Source organism: Haliaeetus albicilla, chromosome 8 (assembly GCF_947461875.1).
Source record: "Haliaeetus albicilla chromosome 8, bHalAlb1.1, whole genome shotgun sequence".
Classification (NCBI taxonomy): domain Eukaryota; kingdom Metazoa; phylum Chordata; class Aves; order Accipitriformes; family Accipitridae; genus Haliaeetus; species Haliaeetus albicilla.
This window is the reverse complement of record NC_091490.1, coordinates 39193620-39215375: the sequence shown is the minus strand read 5'-3', so window position 1 is coordinate 39215375 and position 21756 is coordinate 39193620. Positions and strand designations below refer to the sequence as shown.

At 62.7% G+C, this 21756-nt stretch overlaps 1 protein-coding gene across 9 annotated transcripts in view; it reads right to left on the bottom strand.

Annotated features, from left to right (window-relative positions):
- The window catches only part of UNC13A (unc-13 homolog A), a 37749-nt gene extending 23287 nt beyond the window's left edge, over positions 1 to 14462 (bottom strand). For 5 of the 9 annotated variants that reach the window (XM_069790067.1, XM_069790072.1, XM_069790069.1 and 2 more), the window contains exons 1-12: positions 14303 to 14462; positions 9661 to 9690; positions 9168 to 9267; positions 8837 to 8954; positions 8503 to 8626; positions 8254 to 8327; positions 8106 to 8160; positions 7181 to 7216; positions 6394 to 6604; positions 3719 to 4321; positions 2002 to 2095; positions 877 to 926 (exon numbers count right to left, since the gene is read on the bottom strand). In XM_069790067.1, the coding sequence (XP_069646168.1) occupies positions 877 to 926; positions 2002 to 2095; positions 3719 to 4321; positions 6394 to 6604; positions 7181 to 7216; positions 8106 to 8160; positions 8254 to 8327; positions 8503 to 8626; positions 8837 to 8954; positions 9168 to 9267; positions 9661 to 9690; positions 14303 to 14324 (1517 nt within the window). In that variant the 5' untranslated portion in view covers positions 14325 to 14462. The remainder of the gene's footprint in view (positions 1 to 876; positions 927 to 2001; positions 2096 to 3718; positions 4322 to 6393; positions 6605 to 7180; positions 7217 to 8105; positions 8161 to 8253; positions 8328 to 8502; positions 8627 to 8836; positions 8955 to 9167; positions 9268 to 9660; positions 9691 to 14302) is intronic. The other 4 variants (XM_069790074.1, XM_069790068.1, XM_069790076.1 and 1 more) reach the window with 2 other exon arrangements.
- Positions 14463 to 21756: the final 7294 nt, after the last annotated feature.

Here is a 21756-nt window from a genome sequence, read left to right as displayed (position 1 = left end):
ACTGAGGCAGGAAGGGCCCCCCTGCTATTGCCCCATGTTCACTTGGGACTTGGTAGACAGGACTGCAGAGCAACCCCCAGGTGGCCTGGGACCCACCCGTGGGACCCCCATCCCCACCACCACCCCGGCCACGGCAGGGATCACCAGACTAAAAGCTGGGGGGAAGGGGATTCTGGCAGAAAACTGTGATTTTCCCCACGTGAAGATATTTTGCTTCAGTGGCGTGACAGTGAAATGCAGGAGAAAAATAGCCCATTTGGCTTAGTTAGCTTTGGCTTTGCAGCGTGGAACAGGAGAGCTGGGGTTTCCCTCTGGGACACTAAAGGTGAGCACCGAGCTGTTCTGCTGCAAGAGAAACCGAGGCAGGAACACCACTTCACAGCCTCCAGCCCTGTCTGCAAGAAAACCCCAGTGTGATCTGGTGGGTTCTCAAGGAAACCTGCCAGGTTCTGCCTGGGTCAGCAGCAGGGCCACCTGCGAGGGGGAGACGGGGGTGAGACCCACAGCCCGTCCGGGTGAGAGGTTCGGGGTCCCCATGGCACCACTCGAGTCCCAGATGGCAGGAGAGAAGTGGGAGCTGCCACCCCAGCTCAGTCTCGTCCCAACCCACTCACCTCCTCGCTTTCCCCCTCGTCAGCGTCTCTCGGGGACACGGAGTGATGCCATCTCTGCTGGCTCCTCCAAAAGCACCGAGCAACCAGCATTCAGCCCCAAAATCTTCCCCCCCCCACATGCCCACAGCTTGGCAACACTTCCCCACGCCAGCCCCCTGACAAGCTTGTTAAGCATATCCTAATGAGGAGGGAAAAGCAGCCCACGAGACCCCGGGGGGGGGGGGGGGGTGGGCAGAAAGTACTGGCTTCCCCACATACTCACCCGCCTTTGAACCACAGGGATTTAGCTTCTCCATCGCCTTCCCCGCGGGCCTGCAAGACACGGGGCGGCCGTCATGGGCACAGCACTGAGCCCCCGGTGGGCATGGCAGCCCTCCCCAGGGCTCGATGCTGCTGGCAGCTGAGAGCCCAGCCGGCGACCGCAGCACTGGGGAAGCATGTAAAGGGTTTACAGGGTGGGTGGAGAAAAGCATGTTCCTAAAACGCTGGGGCTCTTTCCAACAAAGAGCTTGCACTGGGAGTAAAATATCTTCAAGAGGCTGAGCTGGGCAAGCGGTGGGCAGGCTTCAGCAGAGGGGCTGGGGCTGGCAAAGCAGTGGGAATGGCTGCACTGTGCAAAAATTCAGGGTTTGGGGGACTGGAGAAGCATCACTGGAAAGGCTCAGCAGGTCTGCACGGACCTGCAGCCAGTTGGAGCAAAGCACAGGGAAAAGCCAGAGCACACCGGGGATGGGGTGTGTGCAGGGACCATCCTACAGTGCCACCTCCCTTGCAAGGAGGAGATTATTTGGGGAGAAGGGAGGAAAGAGCCAATTATACCTCCCTCATGGGGCAATCCCTGCACACACACACACACACACACACACACTGGGAACGCACACATGTGGCTGGGTCGTTCCCGTTGGACATGCTTACCTGCAGGCAGGCTATACCCCTTCCCTGCAGGAAGGGGAGACGCGGATGCAAGGGCCATGGTGGTGGACAACTGAAAAGAGAAGCGGTGGGGAGGGGGATCGAAGCCCCAGGGGGCGAGTCCAGAGCCAAAACAAAAAGAAAAGATGGAGGATGGAGTCTAAAAACAGAACAAAAAATTGTCAACTCAATACAGGGGAGAGAGCGGAGGGGCTCGCACCAGCACACCACATGCAGCACACACCGGGGGAAGGTCCTCAGCACTCCCTGCCCCTCGTGGTGGTCCCACTCGGCATGAATGGGGTTGCAGGGCCACCACTCTTGGGGGGGCCCCAGGTGCCCACTGCCCTCAAGGTGTGGGACGTCCATGGGATCGGGGAGCGGAAGATGCCCAGGCGTGGGAAGGGGCTGTGCCCCCAGCCCAGCACGCGGCCGGCGCTGGGACCTGGCGGCGGGCAGCCGCAGAGTTGCTCACCTCCTGCAGCTGCATGCAGACTTTGTTGAAGGCTCTCAGCCAGTTGGCTTTGGCTCGTGCTTTGGGGTCCTGCACCTCCACCTCTGCCTGCTCCCTGCAAGCACACACACCTTGCTCACCTCCCAGCACGGCACCAGGGAGTGGGGAGTCAGCCCCCACACTCCGGCGCAGGGCTGAGGCTGCAATTTAGGGATCCTGATGGGCCTTGAGCCAGTGTGGCCATGGCAAAAAACCCCTCTGGCTACCAGGAAGGACTCTAAAAAGGTAGCAAGTCCTGCTGCAAAGGCCAGCACAGTCAAGGCAGAGCGATGGGGAGAAGCCAGGAGTTCCCCCTCCCTTGGGAGACTCTGCCCTGGGCACCCAAGCGACACAGGGAATCCCTCCAGGAGCAAAGGGTCACGGGACTGCCAGGGACACAAGCACATGGATTAAACATCCTTCGCCCCTCATCTCCTCAGCAGGACATCCTCTGGCCACTTCCCACCACGCTGGGACCTCCTGGGGTTAAGAGGTCCCAACACCCCAGTGGCTCCAAGCCCAGTGGGACCTGCCACCCTGGACACGCTGGTTGTTCTGGGTTTTTTTTCTCCTCTCTTGCAAAATCAAGACATGGAGAAAAAAGAAAATAAATCCTCCAAACATACCAGCCTCCTGGAGAGCCTGGTGTGACGTGACACTGGAGATGGGCGCCCAGGACTGGGCTCGGATGAGGCCATGGGATGCTCAGGAGACAAACCGGCCCTGTGGGGCCTTGCCTGTGCTAACATGTGGTCCCCAGCACTAATCTGGGGTCCTCAGCATTAACCTGTGGTCCTCAGTGTTAACCTGTGGTTCCCAGCACTAATCCATGGTCCTCAGTGCCCAGCGTGGGACCTCCCAGACCCCCTGTCCGGAGAACAGGCACTGCAGGCAGACATGAACTAAGGCCGCCTTTGCCAGGACTCTGGCCAGCCCTTAAGCCTAAATATGTATTTTTTTAAAAAATGCTCCTTACACATTCTTTTAAATTAGAGATTTCCCCAACTCTGGTCTATAATTTAAACTAAATAAAAGACCAAAAAAGCCTATCACGCTTCCCCTCTGCGCAGAGCGGTGGCGCTCACCGAACCATGTAAAAATGGACACGTTCAATAATTAAAGGCAGAGACCGATATATGAATTATTCATATGCTGTACCAGGAACCTGGACACCAAATAATTCATCTGTACAGCACAGGAGGCCACAGACGAGCTTTTACCAGTGGCCTAGGGAGAGGATTGACTCCTGTGAAGGAAATTTCTTCCTCTGACTGTGCCAAGCTCCAGGGTATCCCTCCATCCAGGGGGTCAATAGCTTGAGCCAGAGGAGAGGAATCGCAGCGCCAAGTCCCCACTTCCTCCATCCTCACGTTTGTCCCAGGTTATAAACCTGCACCCCTGGTAGCCCTGGCAGGATCTCAAATGCCTTGAGCTCTGCCCCTGCTTAGCGTGACACTGGTGGCTGGACCAGGGCAGCATGCCCGAGGGGGCTGACCCTTGCCTGGGTGGCACAAGGTGGGCTTCCCCCACCTCAATGCCTCAGGCACCTGGAAAAGCCCCAGACACCCCAGAAGGTCCCTGGCGATGCCCCTTGGCACCACAGCACCAACACCAACCCCGGGCCACCTCCAGAACATCCTCAGTGTCACCAAGCACAGTGCCATCCCAAGGAGGCTACAGATCAACATCTCCCTCCTACCTCTCAGCCGGTTTCAGGGGCTCGGGCTCGGGGGCTGCCTCTTGTAGGGGAGCTTCATCCACTCCCTGCTGGGCCTGGAGGGCCTCCGGGGTTTCCTGGGGTGCAGAAGTGTCCTTTTCCTCCTTCTTCTCCTCTTTCCTCTCCTCCTTCCTTTCCTGCTGCTGCGGCTTCAGCTGTGGGACCAGCTGGGGTTGCTGCTGCTGCTGCGGGACCTGTTGCTGCTGCTGCGGGACCTGTTGCTGCTGCTGCCCAGGGGATTTCTGCGGTGGGGGGTAGGCATCACGCTCCGGGGTTTTGTAGGTGCCCTGCTCCCGCAGGTCCTCCTCCTCCTCCTTGGGGTAGCCTTCCTCGTTCTCACTGTAGTCCTCATTGAACTCTTCCTCCTCCTCTTCCTCCTCCTCCAGATAGAGGTCATCGTCCTCCTCCTCCCAGCGGGGCGAGTCCTTGCGGTAGCTGACAGAGCTGTGGCAGGAGTGGTAGGAATCGCCGTCCCGCTCATCCAGCTCCGAGTCCCGCAGGCTCTCGTTCTCGAAGTCCTCGCTCAGCTGGGAGCTGCCCTGGCTCAGCTCGGCCGACGAGGCGTAGCGGCTGCTCCCCGTGGGGCTGCGGGGCCGAGGGGAGACAAGAACAGGGGCTCCCGTGAGTCTGTGCTGCAGCCTCGCCTGCCCCGTGCCGCCCCAGCCAGAGCCCCGGGGTCCCTGCACCGCGGGTGGGAGGATGCGTGGCTCCACGTGGGACACAGCCCGAGGTGAGCAGCGGGCTCCTCGTCCTGAGAGTCGAAGGCATGGACCCAGGAGACTCCACGGACTGGGACTAGTCCCCCAGGCTGGGGCACTCTCAGGGGTCTGACCTTCCTGCCCGTGCCTGGGCTGAGCGTGGGGACATGGGGGATGGTGTCTGTCCCCTTGGTTCTCCCCTGCCAGGGGTGGGGGCAAAGAGCAGCCAGGCAGCACCCCCAGCCAGATCCTGCCTCCTGCTTCTGCCAGACACCCTGTCCTGCCCCCAACCCACAGATCTGTCACCCAGCCTCTACCCTGAGATCCCAGCGCTCCCTGTAGACCTCCCAGGCACCCCCTCTCCAAGGACACCCCGTCAATTCCATCACTCTCCTTAACCACATCATCTCTACCCAGGGGTCCCCTCTCCACTCTTCTTGCCAGCGGCGCAGAGGGCTCCCTGCGTCCAAGGAGGCTGCCGGGGACGGGGTGGCCGCGGGGCTCCATGGGGAGAGGCTCACATAAGCAAACATGCAGACAGGACAGGGACATGCCTAGGAAGAGGCCGACACCACGTCTCCAGCACCGGCAGCCAGGGCTCAGGGGTGGGCAAGGGGACAAGGGGACAAGGGTTCGGGATGGGCAGAGCCCTGGGCCCAGAGCGGCTGGGCCAGGCAGTGGGGAGCCAGGGACACCACAGGGAGGAGGGTGCTGGGGGATTGCCCAGGCTGGCCCCAGCAGGGAGGGGTACTGGCATCGTCCAGGTACCTTGGGAAAGGGGACTTGGGGCACAGGAGTGCAGGAGACACGGCTCATGCCTGGAAACCCCTCACCTCCCCGGCCTGATCCCGGCTAGAGCTGGGACAGGGGCCCTTGGCACATCACGAGGGTCCCAAAACACTGCGCAAGGCTTTTGCCCAGCCAGGTGCTCCCTGGGAGGTGACCAGAAACAGAGGGTGGCATTTGAGTCCCCGAGGCCCCAGCTCCCACACCCGCTGGCACGACAGGGAACAGGAAGGCAGTGCTGCCAGATGGTCGCTGTGCCGGCGAGCGGGATCAGGATACTGGGGCATCGCCCCTATGAACTGGGGTGCAGCAGCAGGAAGGGATGCCACGGGGCCAAGAGATGCCCAGAGCATCCCAGTGCTGCTCCTCTGCAAAGCAGTCCGGGGCGGGGAGAGGGGCACCCTGCGGCGGCACGAGGCCACCCTTGCCGGGACTGGTGTTGGCCTCACCACGGCTGCAAGGACCGACCACAGCACTCTGCGACGGCACACGGCACGCGACGAGGTAGCGACCCACCTATCCGATAGGTCTAGGGACCGCCTGCTCTCAAGGGAAGGCTGGCGGCTGGTCCGCCTGCTCGACTCGGAAGCGGACTCAGCGTCGCTGCGTCCGTTTGCGGCAGAGTCTACGCTACCATAGCGTCTGCCGGGGAGGAGAGGAAGATGATCAGCAAGGTTCCAGGTGCCGCCGCCGCCGCCACCCGCCGCGCCCCGGCATCCCCTGCCGCCGTGGGGATGCTGGCAGGGAGGCTCTGTCCTGGTGGACGGCGCTGGCACCTTGGGCTGGACGCTGGCGAGGAACTGGGCCGTGCTGCGACCACGGGGACAAAGCGCCGGGCAGGCGTCCCCGCCTGTGGCTCTGCCTACAGCCACGTCTGCATCCCCAGCCAGGCCACAGCCCACTAGCTCAGCTCCCAGCAAGGACAGCTGGGGCTTGCGGGTCCTGAAGCCCGGTGAGGACAGAGGAGGGTGGTGACTCAAAAGAGCTTGAAAACTTTCCAGTGAGAAGGAAAGGCTTGGGGCCAGCACCATTCCCCTCTTCCTCACCTCAGCATGCCTCTGTCACCCAGAGCACCGTCCCTGGTGCCACCCCGGGGACCCGCTGGCCTCTGCCACCCGTTGAGGGGGATTGAGAGAGCAGGTCACGGGGGGGAGCTGGCTGCGCCGACACTACCTGATGGGACGCTGGTCTGAGTAGTCCATCTCGTAGCTCTGCATGGAGTCGGTGTAGGAGTCGCGGGAGCTCTGCTGCTGGTGCCTCATGGGGTACTGGTGGACGGAGGCATTGGGCTGGGAGGTGGTGTAGTACGGCGGTGGGATGCTGTTGCTGGTCTCGCTGCGGTAATCGCTGTCCCGGTCATCCACCGTGCTGTCAGGGTCATCATCTGCAAGGGGCCGCGGTGAGTGGGACAGGGGACAGCCGCACGGCTGTTGCAGCCAGGGATGCCACAAATCTGCCCCGTGCCCGGCACAGCCCCGCTACTGCCACCACTCTGTCCCCACTGCTGTGGGACTGTGCTGGGGAGACAGACCCAGGAAGGGGTAAGGGTCAAGCTACACGTGTTCCCTTCTGCAGAAAGGGGTTTTGAGGGAGGAGGGGAGGGCAGAGGGGGGAAATGGGATATACAGAAGCGGGGAAGAGGAGGACAGGGTGCAGGGACCCTCCCTCTGCCCCACTGATATCCCACCACAGAGGCAAAGCCTGAGCTGCTCATTGCACCAGGGCACCCCGAGGGCACAGAGCCTCACGGTGCCATGTCCCCACCAGCCTGTGGGGACAGCCCTGCCCAAGACAGGGTGCTTGGTGCCTCCATCCTCACCCAGCGCAGAGCCACAGCGCGAGGCCATAGGCTGGACCAGAGCTCCAGGTCCCCTGAGCCCTGGGCCAGGCTATGGCATGGCAAAGGGGGATGCGCCGGGGACCGCCAGGCTGGGAGGAGAGGAGGCAACAGGATACTTACTCTGCTGTTCTCCCCAGCCAAAATAATTCCAGTTGCCTACAAAAAAAAGGGGCAGAGACAATAAGGATGGAGGCAGCTCCAGGGCAGCAGCATGAGCTGGCTAGGAAGAACCAGTATCTCCCAGGCATGGTGGCACAGAGCTGGGCTGGGGACGGTGCCCTGAGATGGGGCACACTGTCACTGAGCCATGCTGGGGACAGGGACTGGGGCTGGGCAAGGCAGCAGCAAGATGGGATGGGGCCTAGGGATGGGCATGGTGGCACTGAAGTGCACTGGGGGCAGTGCCCGGGCCTGGGCATGGTGACAGCAAGCCATGCTGGGGGCAGTGCCTGGGGCTGGGCACGGTGACACTGACCCAGGCTGGGGACAGTGCTATGGCTGGGCATGGTGGCACTGAACTGCACAGGGGACAGGGCCTGGGGCTGGGCACAGAGGCACTGAGCTGTGCTTGGGACAGTGCCAGGGTGTGCATGGCCCTAGTGTGATTACAGAAGGGGAAACTGAGGCACGGGTTGGGACAAACCAAGCTGCCACCTCAAATCCCCCAGATACCTCTGCCATTGCCCTCACTGAGCAAGCCTCTCGCCAGCCTTGCTGCCCCTTGCCCAGGCTCCCCGGGAGACAGTCCTTACCCCCCCGCCATTGCCATGTCCCCCCACACCCCTGTCCACTACGACTCAGCCCCACGGGAGGGCTCCCACACTGTGGGGCAGGGAGACAGCAAAGAAACACCAGCAGACACGGGAGGGAGGATGGGAACAGGGATGGGGACAGGGTGTGGGGTGAGGTTGAGCCCCACTTGGGTTGGGGTCCAGCACCCCAAGGCAGGCACGGACCCCACTCCTGCGCATCCCCAATGTGGGGAGCTGGGGGGACGGTGCAGTGGGGGGGTCCTGCTGCGCAGCAGGGACAGGGCAGCACTTACAGCACTGGGAGCTGTGAACGGGCAGAGGCTTTTCCTGCTCCTCCTGGAAGGCATACTGGGGAGAGACAGGCTGGTGAGGGCTGCCTGCTCGCAGCACTGCTGCTTGCTGCCCAGCCCTCGCCCCGGGCCTGACTCTGCACTGACTTACATCGTCCTGGTCCCGCATGGCATTGAGCTGCTCCAGCTTCTTGGCCCAATACCTGGCCTCCTCCTCAGGGATATCTGCAAGGGCAAAGACCCTGATTGATGCACAGACCCCTCCCCCCAAAACAGCCCCCCAGCTTTTGGGGCTACAGGATCAGACCTGAGCCCCAGCCCTGAGGTTCATGAGCATCCCTGGGGCTGGGGACAAGGAAGGATGCACCCCGGTCCTGGGGTGCCCAGGGATGGTACCCACCCAGCGGCAGCTCGAAGCGGGTGTCAAGGAGGATACGGTGGAAAGTGGGGTCCTTGGTGCCCGAAATCTCGTTGTCGGTCATGATGACCTGGGAGTCGAGCGTGAGCCATTCCCCAGGGCCCTCCTGCAGGGCAGAAATGGGGGTGAGAAGAGCTGCCAGGCACTCCCCTTCCCCGGTCTCACAACCCCATGCAGACAGGATCTGGCCCCAAGCAGGGGTCTCTCCAAGCAGGGATGGGGAAGGCTCTGCGCCCCCTCGAAGGACAGCCAGCCGGAGGGGTGGCTACGTGTCCCTTAGGTTCTGGTGTAGGGATGGACGTGCCTGGCTCCCTACCTCGTTGGACTGCCGGATGGTCCGGAGGGGGATCCACACCGTCCCCACCATGGTGTCCCAGATGAGCCCTTTGTTCCACACCTCCACCGTCAGGCCCAAGTCGAGCCGGTTGATCTCACTGGGGAGCAGGCAGAGGCATCAGGTCACCCCCCTCCCCAGCAGCCCCCTGTGGCCACCCCAGCCTCTACCTGTCCCCTTGGCCCCAGGACTCAGGTGAGCCCCCCAGGGCTGGGGTCAGGGGAAGCATTGGCAGTGGGGGACCTCCCACGGATGGGGGGGTAGGGGGGGAGCAGCAGGGGTAGGGGATGTGGGGTGGCCCCTGGACACTCACAACATGAAGTCCTGCTCCCAGGAGGGCAGGTTGCCCCGCACCGCGATGGTTGTGCTCTTGACATTTTGCACCTTCAGTGTCACATAGGTGTTAAACTTCTCTGCGGGAGCAAGCGGAGGGTGAAGTGGCCCCCAGTGCGCCCCCCACCCCAGCCATGCCCCCATTCCCTGGACACCCCCCACTGCCACCCTCCCGTGGGGTTCCTCCACGCTGCCCTCAGCATCCCAGCCCCAGTTGGCCAGGCAGGATGGATGCTATCCCTGCCATGGGTGGCTTGGCTGTGAGCCCCCCCCTCCTGTCCAGGGCACCCCCATCTCTGTGTGTGTTCCCCCCCCACTTCCCAAATGATGCCTCCAGAGCCGAGGCTGAGCCTGGGGTCCCCTCGCCACCCCCCAGCCCTTCCTCTGATCCTGCCACATCCAACCAGCCCAAGAGTGAAGCCCCGAGCCCCAGCCCCTCCCCGGGTGGGCAGGCAGGTGGGGGGGCCACTTACCTTGGGGCCCATCGAACTTTGCCTTTTTAACTGCAGGGACAGAGAGGGAGAGAAGAGATTCAGCCTGAGAACCCCGTGCAGGGGGCTGGGGACCCCCACCAGGATGCCAAGGGGGTGGGAGGACCCCAGACCTGGCCACCCCCTCCACCCCCAGCTGCAAGGTGGGGAAGGGCGGTGGGATCCCTTCTGCTGCTGGGAATCAGGGGTCCCAGTGCCAGGCATGAAGGAGGGGTATCAGGCATGAGCTGGAGGTGGGCACCGGTGGGGAGCAAAGGCCCCCCGCAAAAAACTGCCCCTTTGGGACAACTTGCAACCCCAAATGACCAGCCTTCATCTGTCGAGGGGGTGTTTAACCCCCCTTGCCCCCCCACTTCTGAATTCAGATCCATTTGGGAAAACAGACGATGTTACCATACACATCCCAGGGGGAAAGGTGGGGTTTGGGGGAACCTTCCGCCATGGGGCACCGGCCCAACAGCACCAGGGTTAAGGCTCTCACGGTCTCCCAAACTGCTGACCCAGATTTCATACAGGAAACCCGGGGGGGACTGTAACCCTCCCCACCCGATGGCAGCCCCAGGGGTGGTGGCGATGCTCCCCTAACTCCACTGTAGCAAGGAGCCCCAAAATACCCCCCACTGCGCCCCAGCCCTGTCCCCATCCCAGGGGCACCGAGGGACTGGTTCCCATCCTGCCCATAGGGGACCCCTCCCAGCTGGCTGATTACATGCGGGGGGGTGCTTGCATCTGGGCCATATCCTGCTCAGCACCACGCGAACTAACGCCCCCGATTCTGGCTGATCCCCCCACCCCCCCAGCTTTACACCAGTGCTGCGAGCAGGAGGTGGAGGGGGGACTGGTATCCAGGTTCTGCCCGCGATGGGGAGGCAAACGGGCAGCTGGGCAGAGCCAGGTACCAACGCTGCCGATGCCAGGGGGTGGCGGGGGCGAGGGGTGTCCTCGGGGTTCACAGGAGGGGACCAGGCAGGGAGGGAATGACACAGCACCCGGAGAACGGTTAAATGACGCGGGTGCCAGCGGGTGGAGGACCAACGTGACCGAGAAGGGATGAAAATAGCCCTGGCGATATCAAAGGTAATTTGATTTCAGAGACGAGCCACTCGCCAGCCGCTTATCACCCGCTGCCAGCGCTGGAGAGGCCGCAGGGCTGCTGCCGGTTCCATGTGCCTGGCGGGGCTTGGAGGAGGCAACATGGCATAAACAGCCCCTGCCTGGCTCTGGGGTACCTCTGGGGAAACTGAGGCAGGGGGAAATCATTGGCTCAGCCTCAGCACACTGCTCAGAAAATAATTGGGGATCCTTCGGCTCGGCCGCCTGTCCTGTGCTGCCGAGAGGGTCACGCGTTGGGCGGCTCTTTGCCCAAAGGAAGGTCACCAGCTGCGTCACTGGCAACTGGGTTCCCGGGGAATCACAGAACTCTGGGAGCTGCGGCTTCACTCAGGGATGGGGGGGGTCACAAGTGGGGGATTGGTTCGAGGCCAGGCACGAGCCTCTGGGATCCCAAAGATCCCCTAGCGTCACCAGGTTGGGAGCCCGGGGGACTGCGTGGGGACAGCCAGCATCACTGTCTATTATAATATTATATGTATATTTATGTATTAGATTATATATACTGTATTATTGTTATTATTATTGTTGTTTTGTTGTTGTTGTTGTTATTATTATTATTATTCTACAGTATTTGGTACCAGGACCTGCCCATGGAGCGTACTCGGAGCCGCACAGGGACCCCCGGCGTGGGAGATCGCCCGTGCCCCAGACACACCTGCCAGGGCCGACCGCTCTCCACCAGCCGCTGCCTCCCAAATGAAAGGGGAGAGCAGAGGAAGGAAAAGCTCCAAAAATACCCAAGCTGACAGGAACAAACAATTACCCAGGGAACACGTGGCTCTCCTGGCTGTCATCTACTGCCGGGGAGAAGTCCTGCTGCCACCATCTGCAGCTGACAGCCCCGAGCGGGCCGTACCACCCTCCCACCCACCAATGGGTCCCCGAAGCTGGCACAGGGGTGGTGGGTCCCCGGGTGCCACCCTTGGGCTAAATTCAACCTGAGCCCCCAAGACAAGGAGCTGGGGACAGCGGGACCCCCATGGGAGCTGGGGACTCCCACAACAGGGTGGAAGACCCAAGGTGCTTCCCAGGCTGGGGTAATCAGCCTCGTCTCGGGGGGGGGGGGGGTTGGGGAAACTGAGGCAGGAGGCAGCTGGCAGGGATCGGACTGGCAACAGCATAGAAACCAGGCTGGGCTGAAGGCATCCCGCAACAGCCCTGTCTGTCCATCCATCTGTCCATCCACCCATCCCTCTGTCCGCCCATCCATTCAACTGTCTGTCCATCCACCCATGTCTCTGTCCACCCATCTCTCTGTCTGTCCATCCTTTGACCATCCATCTACTCACCTATCTCTCCATCCATCCCCTCCCTCCGTCTGTCCATCCATCCGCCCCCTCCCTCCCTCCATCCTTCCATCCATCCATCCATCCTTCCATCCATCCTCTCCCTCTGTCCCTCCACCCCTCTGTCTACCTGCTCACGTCTCCCCACCCCTCCATCCATCTGTCCATCTGTCTCTCCATCTGTCCCTCCGGATGCCCATCCACCCGCTCGTCCATCTGTCCGTCTGCCTCGCACCACATCAGACACCCCCTCCCGGCCACGCACCCCTGTCCCCGCTCACCCCACACCTCCCACGGCCACTTCAATGCCCGTCACCCGGGCGCATCCCCCCCTCCACGAAGCCCTTGGGGGCTGCGCGTGGCCCCGGGGCTACAAGGGGCAAGGGGAAGGCTGGGGGAGGCTTTGGGGTGGCACCTCCACCCCTGGGACCCCAAAAATAGGGTGACAAAACCAGTGACGGGGTGGCAGGGGAAGCCCGAACCCGCCGAGAGCTGTTTCTCACCATCCGCCCCCGGCTTCACTGAGGGTGTCACTGCGTGTGACAGTCCCTTAAACGGGAGTAAAGACGCAGCCCTCCCCCTGCCAGAGGGGGGGACCCCAAAGCTGGGGCTGGCTGGTGGCCGGCTCTGGGGGGGCACGCCGGCTTTGGCACAGCTCCCGGCCCCCCGGGAGCAGCTCCCTGCATGCCCTAGTGGCACTGCCACGGGAGAGGGGGCTGTGACAGCACCTAAGGGACAAGGACACGGTGGGGGGGTGGGAGGGACGCAGCCCCCCCCCCATCCCACTGAGCCCAGGCAGCAGTGGGGGAGCCCCCACTTTCCTCCTGATTTCCCCCGGGGGAGGGAGATGCCGGCGGGGGAATCCCAGACACCCTGTGCCCCACCTTGTCCCCAGCTCCCATTCTGCCACCTCCATCCCACCACCCCGGGGACCCACAGGTGCCACCCCCTCCCCATCAGGGTGCTGCAGGGCCTGGGGAGGGGGGAAGGGACCCCCCACCCCCCCCAGACTTCTCCCCCTCTAGACTGAGCGCTCAATCCAGAGTAACTACCAGTGAGGCCGAGCCCCAGACTGCGGGATTCATCTGTGCACCGAGTTGGGCAGGTCTCAGCACACCGGGCTGGGGGATACCCTACCTGCACGCTCCCCCCAGTTCCTCCCAGTATGGGGTGACCAGCACCCCTAACTGGGCCCCCACCAGCACCAGACCACCACACTCCTTCCCTGAGCCTCCCAGCTGCCCATAACCCCCCTCCATGCCCAAGGTGGGGCAATGCCTGCAGGGGCTTAGGGGGCCGGGGGTGTAATTTGGGGGGGTATTTAGAGGTTTGGGGGGGTGATGGGGGATTTGGGGGTGCGTGGGGTTTGTTTGGGTGGGGTGGGAATGTGGAGGTGCTCGGGGACTAATGATGCTTGGGAGTGGGGGGGTGTTTGGGGTGGGGGGGTGATTGGAGGGTGGGAATGGGGGGGGCTTGGGAATAGATGTGGGGCGTTGGGGGGGTGTATAGGGCGTGTTTAGGGTGGGGGGTGTTTGGGAATGCGGGGGACTGTGTCTGCGGGGTGGGGGGGCTTGGGGATAGACGTGAGGGGTGGGCGTGGGGTGCTTGGGGTGGGGGGCATTTGGGCAAAGCTGGGAGGGGGAGGGTGGACGGGTGGGGGTGTTTGGGGGGGTGGGGACGTGGGGGTCTGCGTTTGGGGGGGGGGAAGAAGGAAGAAGAAGGGGGCTCCGGGGTGGGGGCGGAGAGGGATAGACGGGAGAGGCTGGGGTAGGAGGTTAGCGGAGGGGGGGGGGGGACACCCTCGTCGGGCGGGGTGCGCCCCCCCCCTCCCTCCTCCTCGCTTCCCCACCCCCACTCCCGGGTCCGGCGCCGCGCGCGCGCCCCCGCCGGTTCATTCATAAATCCACGCGCCGGTTTGGGTTTTTTTTTTGTGAATGGAGCCGTTCTCACGACCCCCCCCACACACATATACACCCACCCCCCCACCCCCCCTCGCCATCTCCGTCAGCCCTGAGCGCCCCGCTGTCCTCCACGGGGGGGCGGGGCGGGGGTCGGCGGGGGAGGGGAGGGGGGGCTCGCTGCCCCGGTACGGGGGCAGCGAGCCCCCCCTCCCCTCCCCCGCCGCCTCCCCCCCATGGAGGACAGCGGGGGCGCCCGAATCTGGCCCCCCCACCCCCCTTTCCCCCCCGTTATATCCCCTTTTTCTCCCCCCCCCCCCCCGGTACCTCCGACGCAAAGCAGCGACATGGTCCCGGTGGCGGCGCCGGTGCCCGGGGGGAGGGGGAAGGGGGAAGGGGAAGGGGGGGGGCGCGGGGGCTCTTCGCCGCCGCCGCCGCCGCCCCGGTTGGCTAGCGGGCGGCCATCTTGTTTCAGCACCGGGGACAGCTCCTGACGTCAGCCCCGCCGCCCCCGCCTTAAAGGAACCGCCGGGCACCGCCCCCCCCCAACTTCCCCCCCCCCTTCCCCGCCTTTCCGCCGCACCCAGTCGGTTTATGGGGGAGGGGGGGGGAGACCCGGTTCTGTGCAGCCCCGGGGGGGGGGGGGGTGTTGTCCTGAATGTATGGACCCCGAGGGGGTCCTGCCCCTATAGCCGCGGCGGGGGGGGGGGTGTCTTTCACGTCCGCATTGCCCCGGGAAGGGGAAGGGGAGGGGGGGGACACGTTGTACTGTCATATCTACATTGCTCCGGGGGCGGGGGGGGGGAATCTGTCCTGCCCATATTGCGCCGGGGGGGGGCTGTCTGGTTTGTACAGCCCCCCCCGGGGGGGGGGCTGTTGTGCCCTCGTTGCCCCTGGCGGGGGGGGGGGTCTGGTTTGGACAGGCCTGGGGGGGCTCTGTCCTGCCTGCACAGCACCAGAAAGGGGGATGATTTGGGGGTGCAGCGTTTATCCCATCCCGGGGGCAGGCATTGGTGGGGGCTCCCAGCCCCTGGGGGCAGGAGGCAGCAATGTGCCGTGCTGTGCCTGTTCGGAGATGGGTCTGAGCAGGTGGGGGTAAACTGTCATCGTCCCTCCCCAAGAGGGTCCCCTCTCTCCTCTCCACCTCCAAACGTCACATCCCAAAGAGATGCTCAGATCTGGGCACAGTGATCCTTGCTCAGGGGCTGGAGAAGCTGCCATGGTCCCAGGGGGGCACCAGCACCTCGGCTCCAGATGCTGACCCTCACGGGAGGGGTCCCACACGGGGGTTAAATCAGACCCCCCAACTCCATCGGCTGGGGACATGAGCTCAGTCAGGGTTTCATTCTGAGCCTGTCCCCATCTGCCTCCCTTCTTGCTGTGGAGCCAGGTGACGGGATTCACTCTGCCATCCTACTGTTCCCAGTGCCTCTGTAGCGTAAGCAAGGGTGGCACCGTGCCATTCCCACGGGATTGTCGCGCCTTGCAGGGACCAGCAGAAGGTGGGGTCAGGGACACCAGGGGACAAAAAGATGCCAAGGGAAACTGAGGCACAGAGCAGCGAGGGACCATTGTGCAGGGCCCTGTGGGACCTGAGTGCCCTGGTCTGATCTCATATACCGGCCCCTGATCGCTAATGCATGGTCCCAGCAGGGCCTGACCCCCACCAAGAAGTAGTCATGGGCCTGGAGCGGGTCAGCCTTCTGCCAGTAGCGGACTGGGGTCACTGGTGGCAGCAGGAGGCACGAAGGCTGGACATCCGTGTATGCCAGCACACACACGCGCACACCCTCCCTGGTGTGTGCATGCAGCCCAAATGCACACAGGCATGCCTGCGCACATCCATATGTGCAAAGACCCATACGTGCACACACATCCACAGCAGCACGTGTACCCACACAGACACCCACGGCAGGGCCACCCACGGCAGGCAGCAGGGAAGCCCATGGAGCCAGGCTGGGAGCAGCACGGCTGCCAGCTCCCTCCCTCCCCTCCAGGGATGAGGCCCCAGGCATGGGCAGGGGGCGATGGGGACGATGCCCCAGGAGGTGATGCAGGGGGATGCAGTGGTAGGCAGAGCCCTGCCTGCCAGGGAAACTGAGGCACAGAGAGCTGGGCTTTGCACCGACAGATCCATAATGAGGCAAAGGAGATGAGATCATCCTGGGCAATGTGGGGATGCCGAGGCAGTCCTGCCCCAGGACCCCCCAGCCAGAGCGGCTGGCTCAGCCGTATCCCCTTTCCCACCACGTCCACTCCCCTGCCACTCTGCTTCCCAGCATCTGTGCCCCAGGGATGGCAGAGCTGGCCTACGCCAGGGCAGGTGCCAACGCCTGGCATGGCAGCCAGCACTGCGGCTACCTCCCCCTGCCCACTCTGGGGGGGGCTCACCCCCCTTCTGCCTCCCACTGGTACATAAAAAGCACTTCCAAACTCCCATAAAGTCAGGGTGATGTCCATGATGATGGACCAGCTCCTGCTAAACCAGACCGGCTGCATGGTACCCCCTCAACCCTGGCAGCATCCCATTTCCCACAGTGCCCACCCTCATGACCACCATGCTGGCAGGTCAGGAGTTGCAGCGTCCCCCCAGATCCTGCCAGGGCACTTCCCCACAGCCAGGGACGTGCCAGGCCCTTCCCAACTCCACCAAGGTCCCTCCAGTCCCCGATGTATTTTTGGGTGCTGTCTTGTGGCATCTCCTCCCTGCTTCTGCCGGCGTTGCAGCCCCCCGGGCAGGAAAGCCCTGCTTTGGGCAGGACGCGTCTCCTCCGCTCACAGTCAACACATCGCCTGCATGTACTGACACACGTGCATGCCACGCCACACAAACGCACACAAATGCACATGCACGCTTGTGCACACACATATTGGTGCATGCACACATGCACAGGCACGCACGCACAGGCATGCACACATTATCACGTGCATGCAGGCACACACTGCTTTAAAACCATCCTTTTCAAGCCAAACAGCAATTCTTAAACAGGAAGGTTTTCCTGTTTAGCACAGTCTATCTGCCCCCACCTCCACTGAGGGGCTTGCACCCACTGCTGCCTGATGCCACCCTCCAGCACCCTTGCCCCAAAGCATCTCCCTTCCAGCCCGGGCACCCAACGTTGAGCTGCTCCCATGGCTCACTTTTGGGTTTATTTTCTGCCCCAAGCCCCTGTTTGGATGAAAACAAGTCTCATCAGAAGGGGAAATGTTCATGAAAAGCTCCTGCGTTCTTTCCCAAAAAAAGCCTGGCTTTTGATCAAAACTAAGGATAAAAAAAATTGTATTCAGAAAAAAAAAATCAGAAAGTAATCTCCAGGCCTTGAAATTAATTATTTCCAGGAGCTGAATTCCTACAACCTGCCTCTCGCGCTGTTTCCCTCTCTACACAGCCATTTCCCCCATCCCCAAATCATTCAGTGCTGTGTCTGCAGCAGTGCCCAAGCCCCCCCAGCACAGGCAGTGCCCGGCTCTGGCAGACCCCAGCCAGCAGGATGCTCCCATCCCCAAAATCTTCTTGTCTAAATATCCCCAAATGTCATCAAATCCCCAGCTCAGCATAAAACCAGCTTCTCCTGTGACTCCTGGGCCTTCAAAGCCAAAAAAAAAACCAAACCTCCTCAATCCTCCCAGCAAAACCCTGGGTCTCACCTGCCTGCTACCAGCATCACCGGGCTCCAGAGATGCCCCAGGGCAGCTACTGCACCTCCTGGCAGAGCTGTGGAGAGGAGCCTGGAAGAGCCGGGCTCTGCCAGCGCGTTGGCTGAGCCATTAGGCAGGGTTGGAAAACCAGCAGGCAGCAGGCAGGAGGGCAGGCAGGGGGGAAGGCAGGGCACCCAGTAGGGACTGGGGTTTGTCCCAGTGGGCAGCGCCAGGAAGGACCCGGCTGCAGCTGAGGATAACGAAGCCATAACCAGAGGTTCAACTACACGAAAAGGAGGTGATGAGCCCGCGACTCCCAAACCCCAAGTCGAAGTGTAATAACTGGGAGGATGGATACTAAATCCATCTAAACTGATGGCGACATGGACAACTGACAGCCCTGAGCGCTCGCTGGAGGTTGGGGTTCCCCGTGGCAGAGCCCAAAGTCCAGGAAAGCTCATCCTTGGGGATGGAGCCAGGGACAGGCTCAGGGGGAAGGGGGCAGGCAGGACACCAGCCAGGATCCTTTGGGGATCCCTGCAGCACACATGACACCAGTGGGGCCTGAAGGATGTCAGCCCCCCAAGAGCAACCGACATCCTCAGGGCTGGGTCATGCTGGGACCAAGCCAGGGCAGCAGAGCTGGGGCTTCCCGGCTGGGACCTGCAGTTGCTTTTCCCCAGTGACCAGATCCTGTCACTGCACTGTGAGCAGAGATCAGCCCCCACAGCCCTGCTGGTCCCCAGCACCCCCACTTCATCCCTGAGTTTCTACAGATGTGAGAGCCAGAGGGGAGCAGGGCCCCCCCGGCTGAGCACGCTGCGCTCGGTGCACTTGTGTTGGGAGGACGCGGGCGGGCAGTGCTGGAAGGGATGGTGTGGGAATCCATCAGTCACGCAGGGACGTGTCTGTGCATCTGTCTGGTTTCAAGGGTCCCTGTCACGGGGGCTTGTGGGTTGTAGGTGGTACCTGCAGCAGCCCCTTCCCTGGGATGACCAAGCCAAAGCAACCCCCAAAGCCTCGGACACCCCACGCATCCTTTTGCCTTCTCCACCCCCCGGGGTCCCTCTGACCTCCCCTGACATGGGTGCCGTCCCGCAGGCGTGCCTGGCCGGCCGCTGGCACAGCCTCTGCAGTGCAGTGACCACCCACGAGCCCAACTGAGAGCAGCCGACCCGCCTCCCTCGGGGGCAGCCGAGAAAGCTCCCGGACAGGGATTATTCCTCGCCTCCATCCAACTGCTTTTCCCCCAAGCGCCCTCCAGGCTTGGGAGGTGCTCTGGGTGCTTTTGGGGGGAAAAAAGGTCTGTGATGGCACCGGGAGTGGGGCATCACGCCGGGTACCTCCTGGAGTAGCTGGTTGGGGATGGAGGCGCCGGGAATGGCGGCAGCACCAGCAGCCGAGGGCTTGGTGAAGTGGCAGCTGTGCTACGACATGAGGGCGAAGACGTGGTGGATGGTGAGTGGGGGCGGCCGGGATGGGGAGTCATGGTCGGGTCTCGGCCACTTGATTTTGGAAGGGGGAGGCCAATCGCGGGGCAGAAGTAGGACTTTGGGCCAAGGACACGGGGGTTACGCCGCAGCCCTGGCTGGGGCTAAGGGGGAGGAGTGTTGGGATGCAATCCGCTCGCCAATGCTCGTTTGGTCCAGTGGTTTCCCTGAACCGAGGGTTTGGCTTTCTGTTTCTTCCTGCTGATCTTGGCCTTGCACTGGGTCCCGGCCAGGCCTGGGGCTGTGCTGGGTTGTCCTCACCCCAGCTCACCCCAGGTGCTTTGCTTCCATGACTGTTTTTTGGAGAAAACCTTGCTGCCGCAGGAAACCGCATCTCCCTGCTTGGCCGTGAAGGTCTCTGCTGGTGCGTGAGCCTCACCCAACCTCTGCCAGCCCCTGTCCTTGGGACGGTGCCCACGAGAGGCCCATCTGCAAGGCAGGGGCTGGGGATCGCCTTAAGCCCGACTTAAGGCTGGTTTGGGCACAGCCCCGGGCTGGTTTTGGGAAGGAGAGGAATCCCTCCACAGCTTCACAGCAAGAAGTTGAGCCAGGGCTGTGGGTCCCCAGGGAGCAATCAAGGTTTCCACCCAGGCATTTGCAGCAGTTCCCAAAAACCCATCTCCCTTTGCAAGGGACCCTATAGCTCTCCCGGACTGGTATGTGGGATTTCTGGGAAGCAGATTTGCTGAGTGGATTCCTGCTGGGAAGCACCAGCCACTGCCACTGAGGCAGCTCAGGCTTGCAAGGGAAGCCCAAAAGCCCCAGCCATGAGCAGCACAGGCAGGGACAAACCGTGGGGACACTCAGCTGTCCCCATCTCTGTGCAGGGATGGCACCCAGCGTCACGCCAGCTCCACCGGGCTCGGGCACAGAGGGCAGGGGCAGAGCAGGAGGCCAGATCCTGCCCTGCACGGCCCTGCCGTGGGTGGCTGCCGTTTCCAGGGCAAGAGGCTGGACCAGTATCAAAGGGCTGTAGGTGGAGGGCACCGGCTTTTTGGCCCCCCCCAGCAGCCCTCTGCACCACGGCGGGAACGCGGTGCCCCTTCGCTCGGGAGCACCCACGCTGCTCCGGCGGCCCCGTGGCCCTGCCTGTGGCCGTGAACAGAGCCAAGGCTTCAGAGCGAGAAAATTGGGCCTTTGAGGCAGCCCCCGCAGCCCCGAGCTGCCTCCGGCTGCAGCCACCGGCGTGGGGGACCCGGGTCGCGCCAGGACACGGGGGTGGCGGGTGACGCTTGGCGGGCCGGAAGGGGGGCTGGCAGGAGCCCAGGGGCTCTGGGGGGGGGGTGTTGGGGTGGCCCTGCTGCTGGGTGCCCCGTTGTGCACCCGCATGTGCCGGCTCTCGCACGGGCAGGCGGTGCCGCTCGCCACAGCACTTGCAGGGTTTGGGAGAGTTGCGGGGGGGGGTGAACACAGATGGGACCCTAAATCCCAAATAAGACTGGTCCTTTCAGCTCCCTCAGCCCACATTTCCCACTAAGGCAACAAGCACATCAGCTGCCTGCTTTTAAGCCCCCAAATATTTTGGGAATCCATCTCCTGCGCCTGCACGTCTGGGAGATGCCAGCAGCCCCTGGGGACTGTCTGTCCTCATCCTGGGAGCAGCAGCACTTGGAAAAAAACCACTGTTTTGCTGAATCAGGGCTGAGTGGAGATGCTTTCCCCAGGGTGAAAGACGTAGGATGCTGCAGCCTCTCCCTGTCTCCCATTTGGGGATCTCTGGCTGGGAAAGTGCCCTGGCAAAGGTTGGAGCATCCCAGGAGCTGGTCCATGGTCAACACACGCTCCTGGTGCCAATTCTGCCCCACAGCCGCTCACCACTGTGCCCGTTCTGCCCGGCTGGGTGGCACCAGCCACTTGCGAGCCCCCTGAGACAGGCAGGTTGTCTCCCTGCCACGCTGCGCTCCGGCTTGTCGCATCTTGTGTTACCCCCTATAAAACAGGAGCAAAGGTTGGAGCTGACGCAGAGGGACGCACCCGGCGCCCAGTCTTTGCATCAGCCCCTCCCAGCACACCCAGCTCCCATCCATCAGCCAGTGAAGGGCGCGTGATGGATTGACCAATGGAGAAAAAAATTAATCAGGCTGGAGGTAGCTATGAATTACGCAGCTAAAAATACCTCTGCGGCATCTCCTGCCGAGACGTCCCCGAGCAAAGCACCAAGGAGCCCGAGTCTCTGCTGACACCCCATCGATCACCCCCCCCTCTTCGTGGGGCTGGAACGAGCATCTGCACACGAGTGTTTCACAGGCTCGTCTGGCTTCGGCACAGCCGATTTACTGCCGAGCCCCGGCAGGGATGCGGCGGGCCGATCAGTCAATGCTAGCGCACAAGTCCCTGAGTCAGCAGGTATCGAGCGCAGGGTGAGGCCATCCATCTCGGGGAAGCTCGGCTGCCTCGGGAGAAAGGGAAGAAACCTGCTCACCAGCATCGTGCATAAAAAGGCTCCATTGGGGACCGCTGCGGTGGTGGTTTGCAGGCTGGTCCTTCACCGCTACAGCGGTGGCAAGATGCCCAGGGCTGGTGCAGCCACCCACGGCAGCGGGCCCTGGCGACGTGTCGGCCCCTCTGTGGCACCGTCCCTTCCAGTGACAAAGCGTGGTGACACGGTTGCCTGTGGGTAAAACCGGGATCCTGCACCCCGCCGTCACAGCC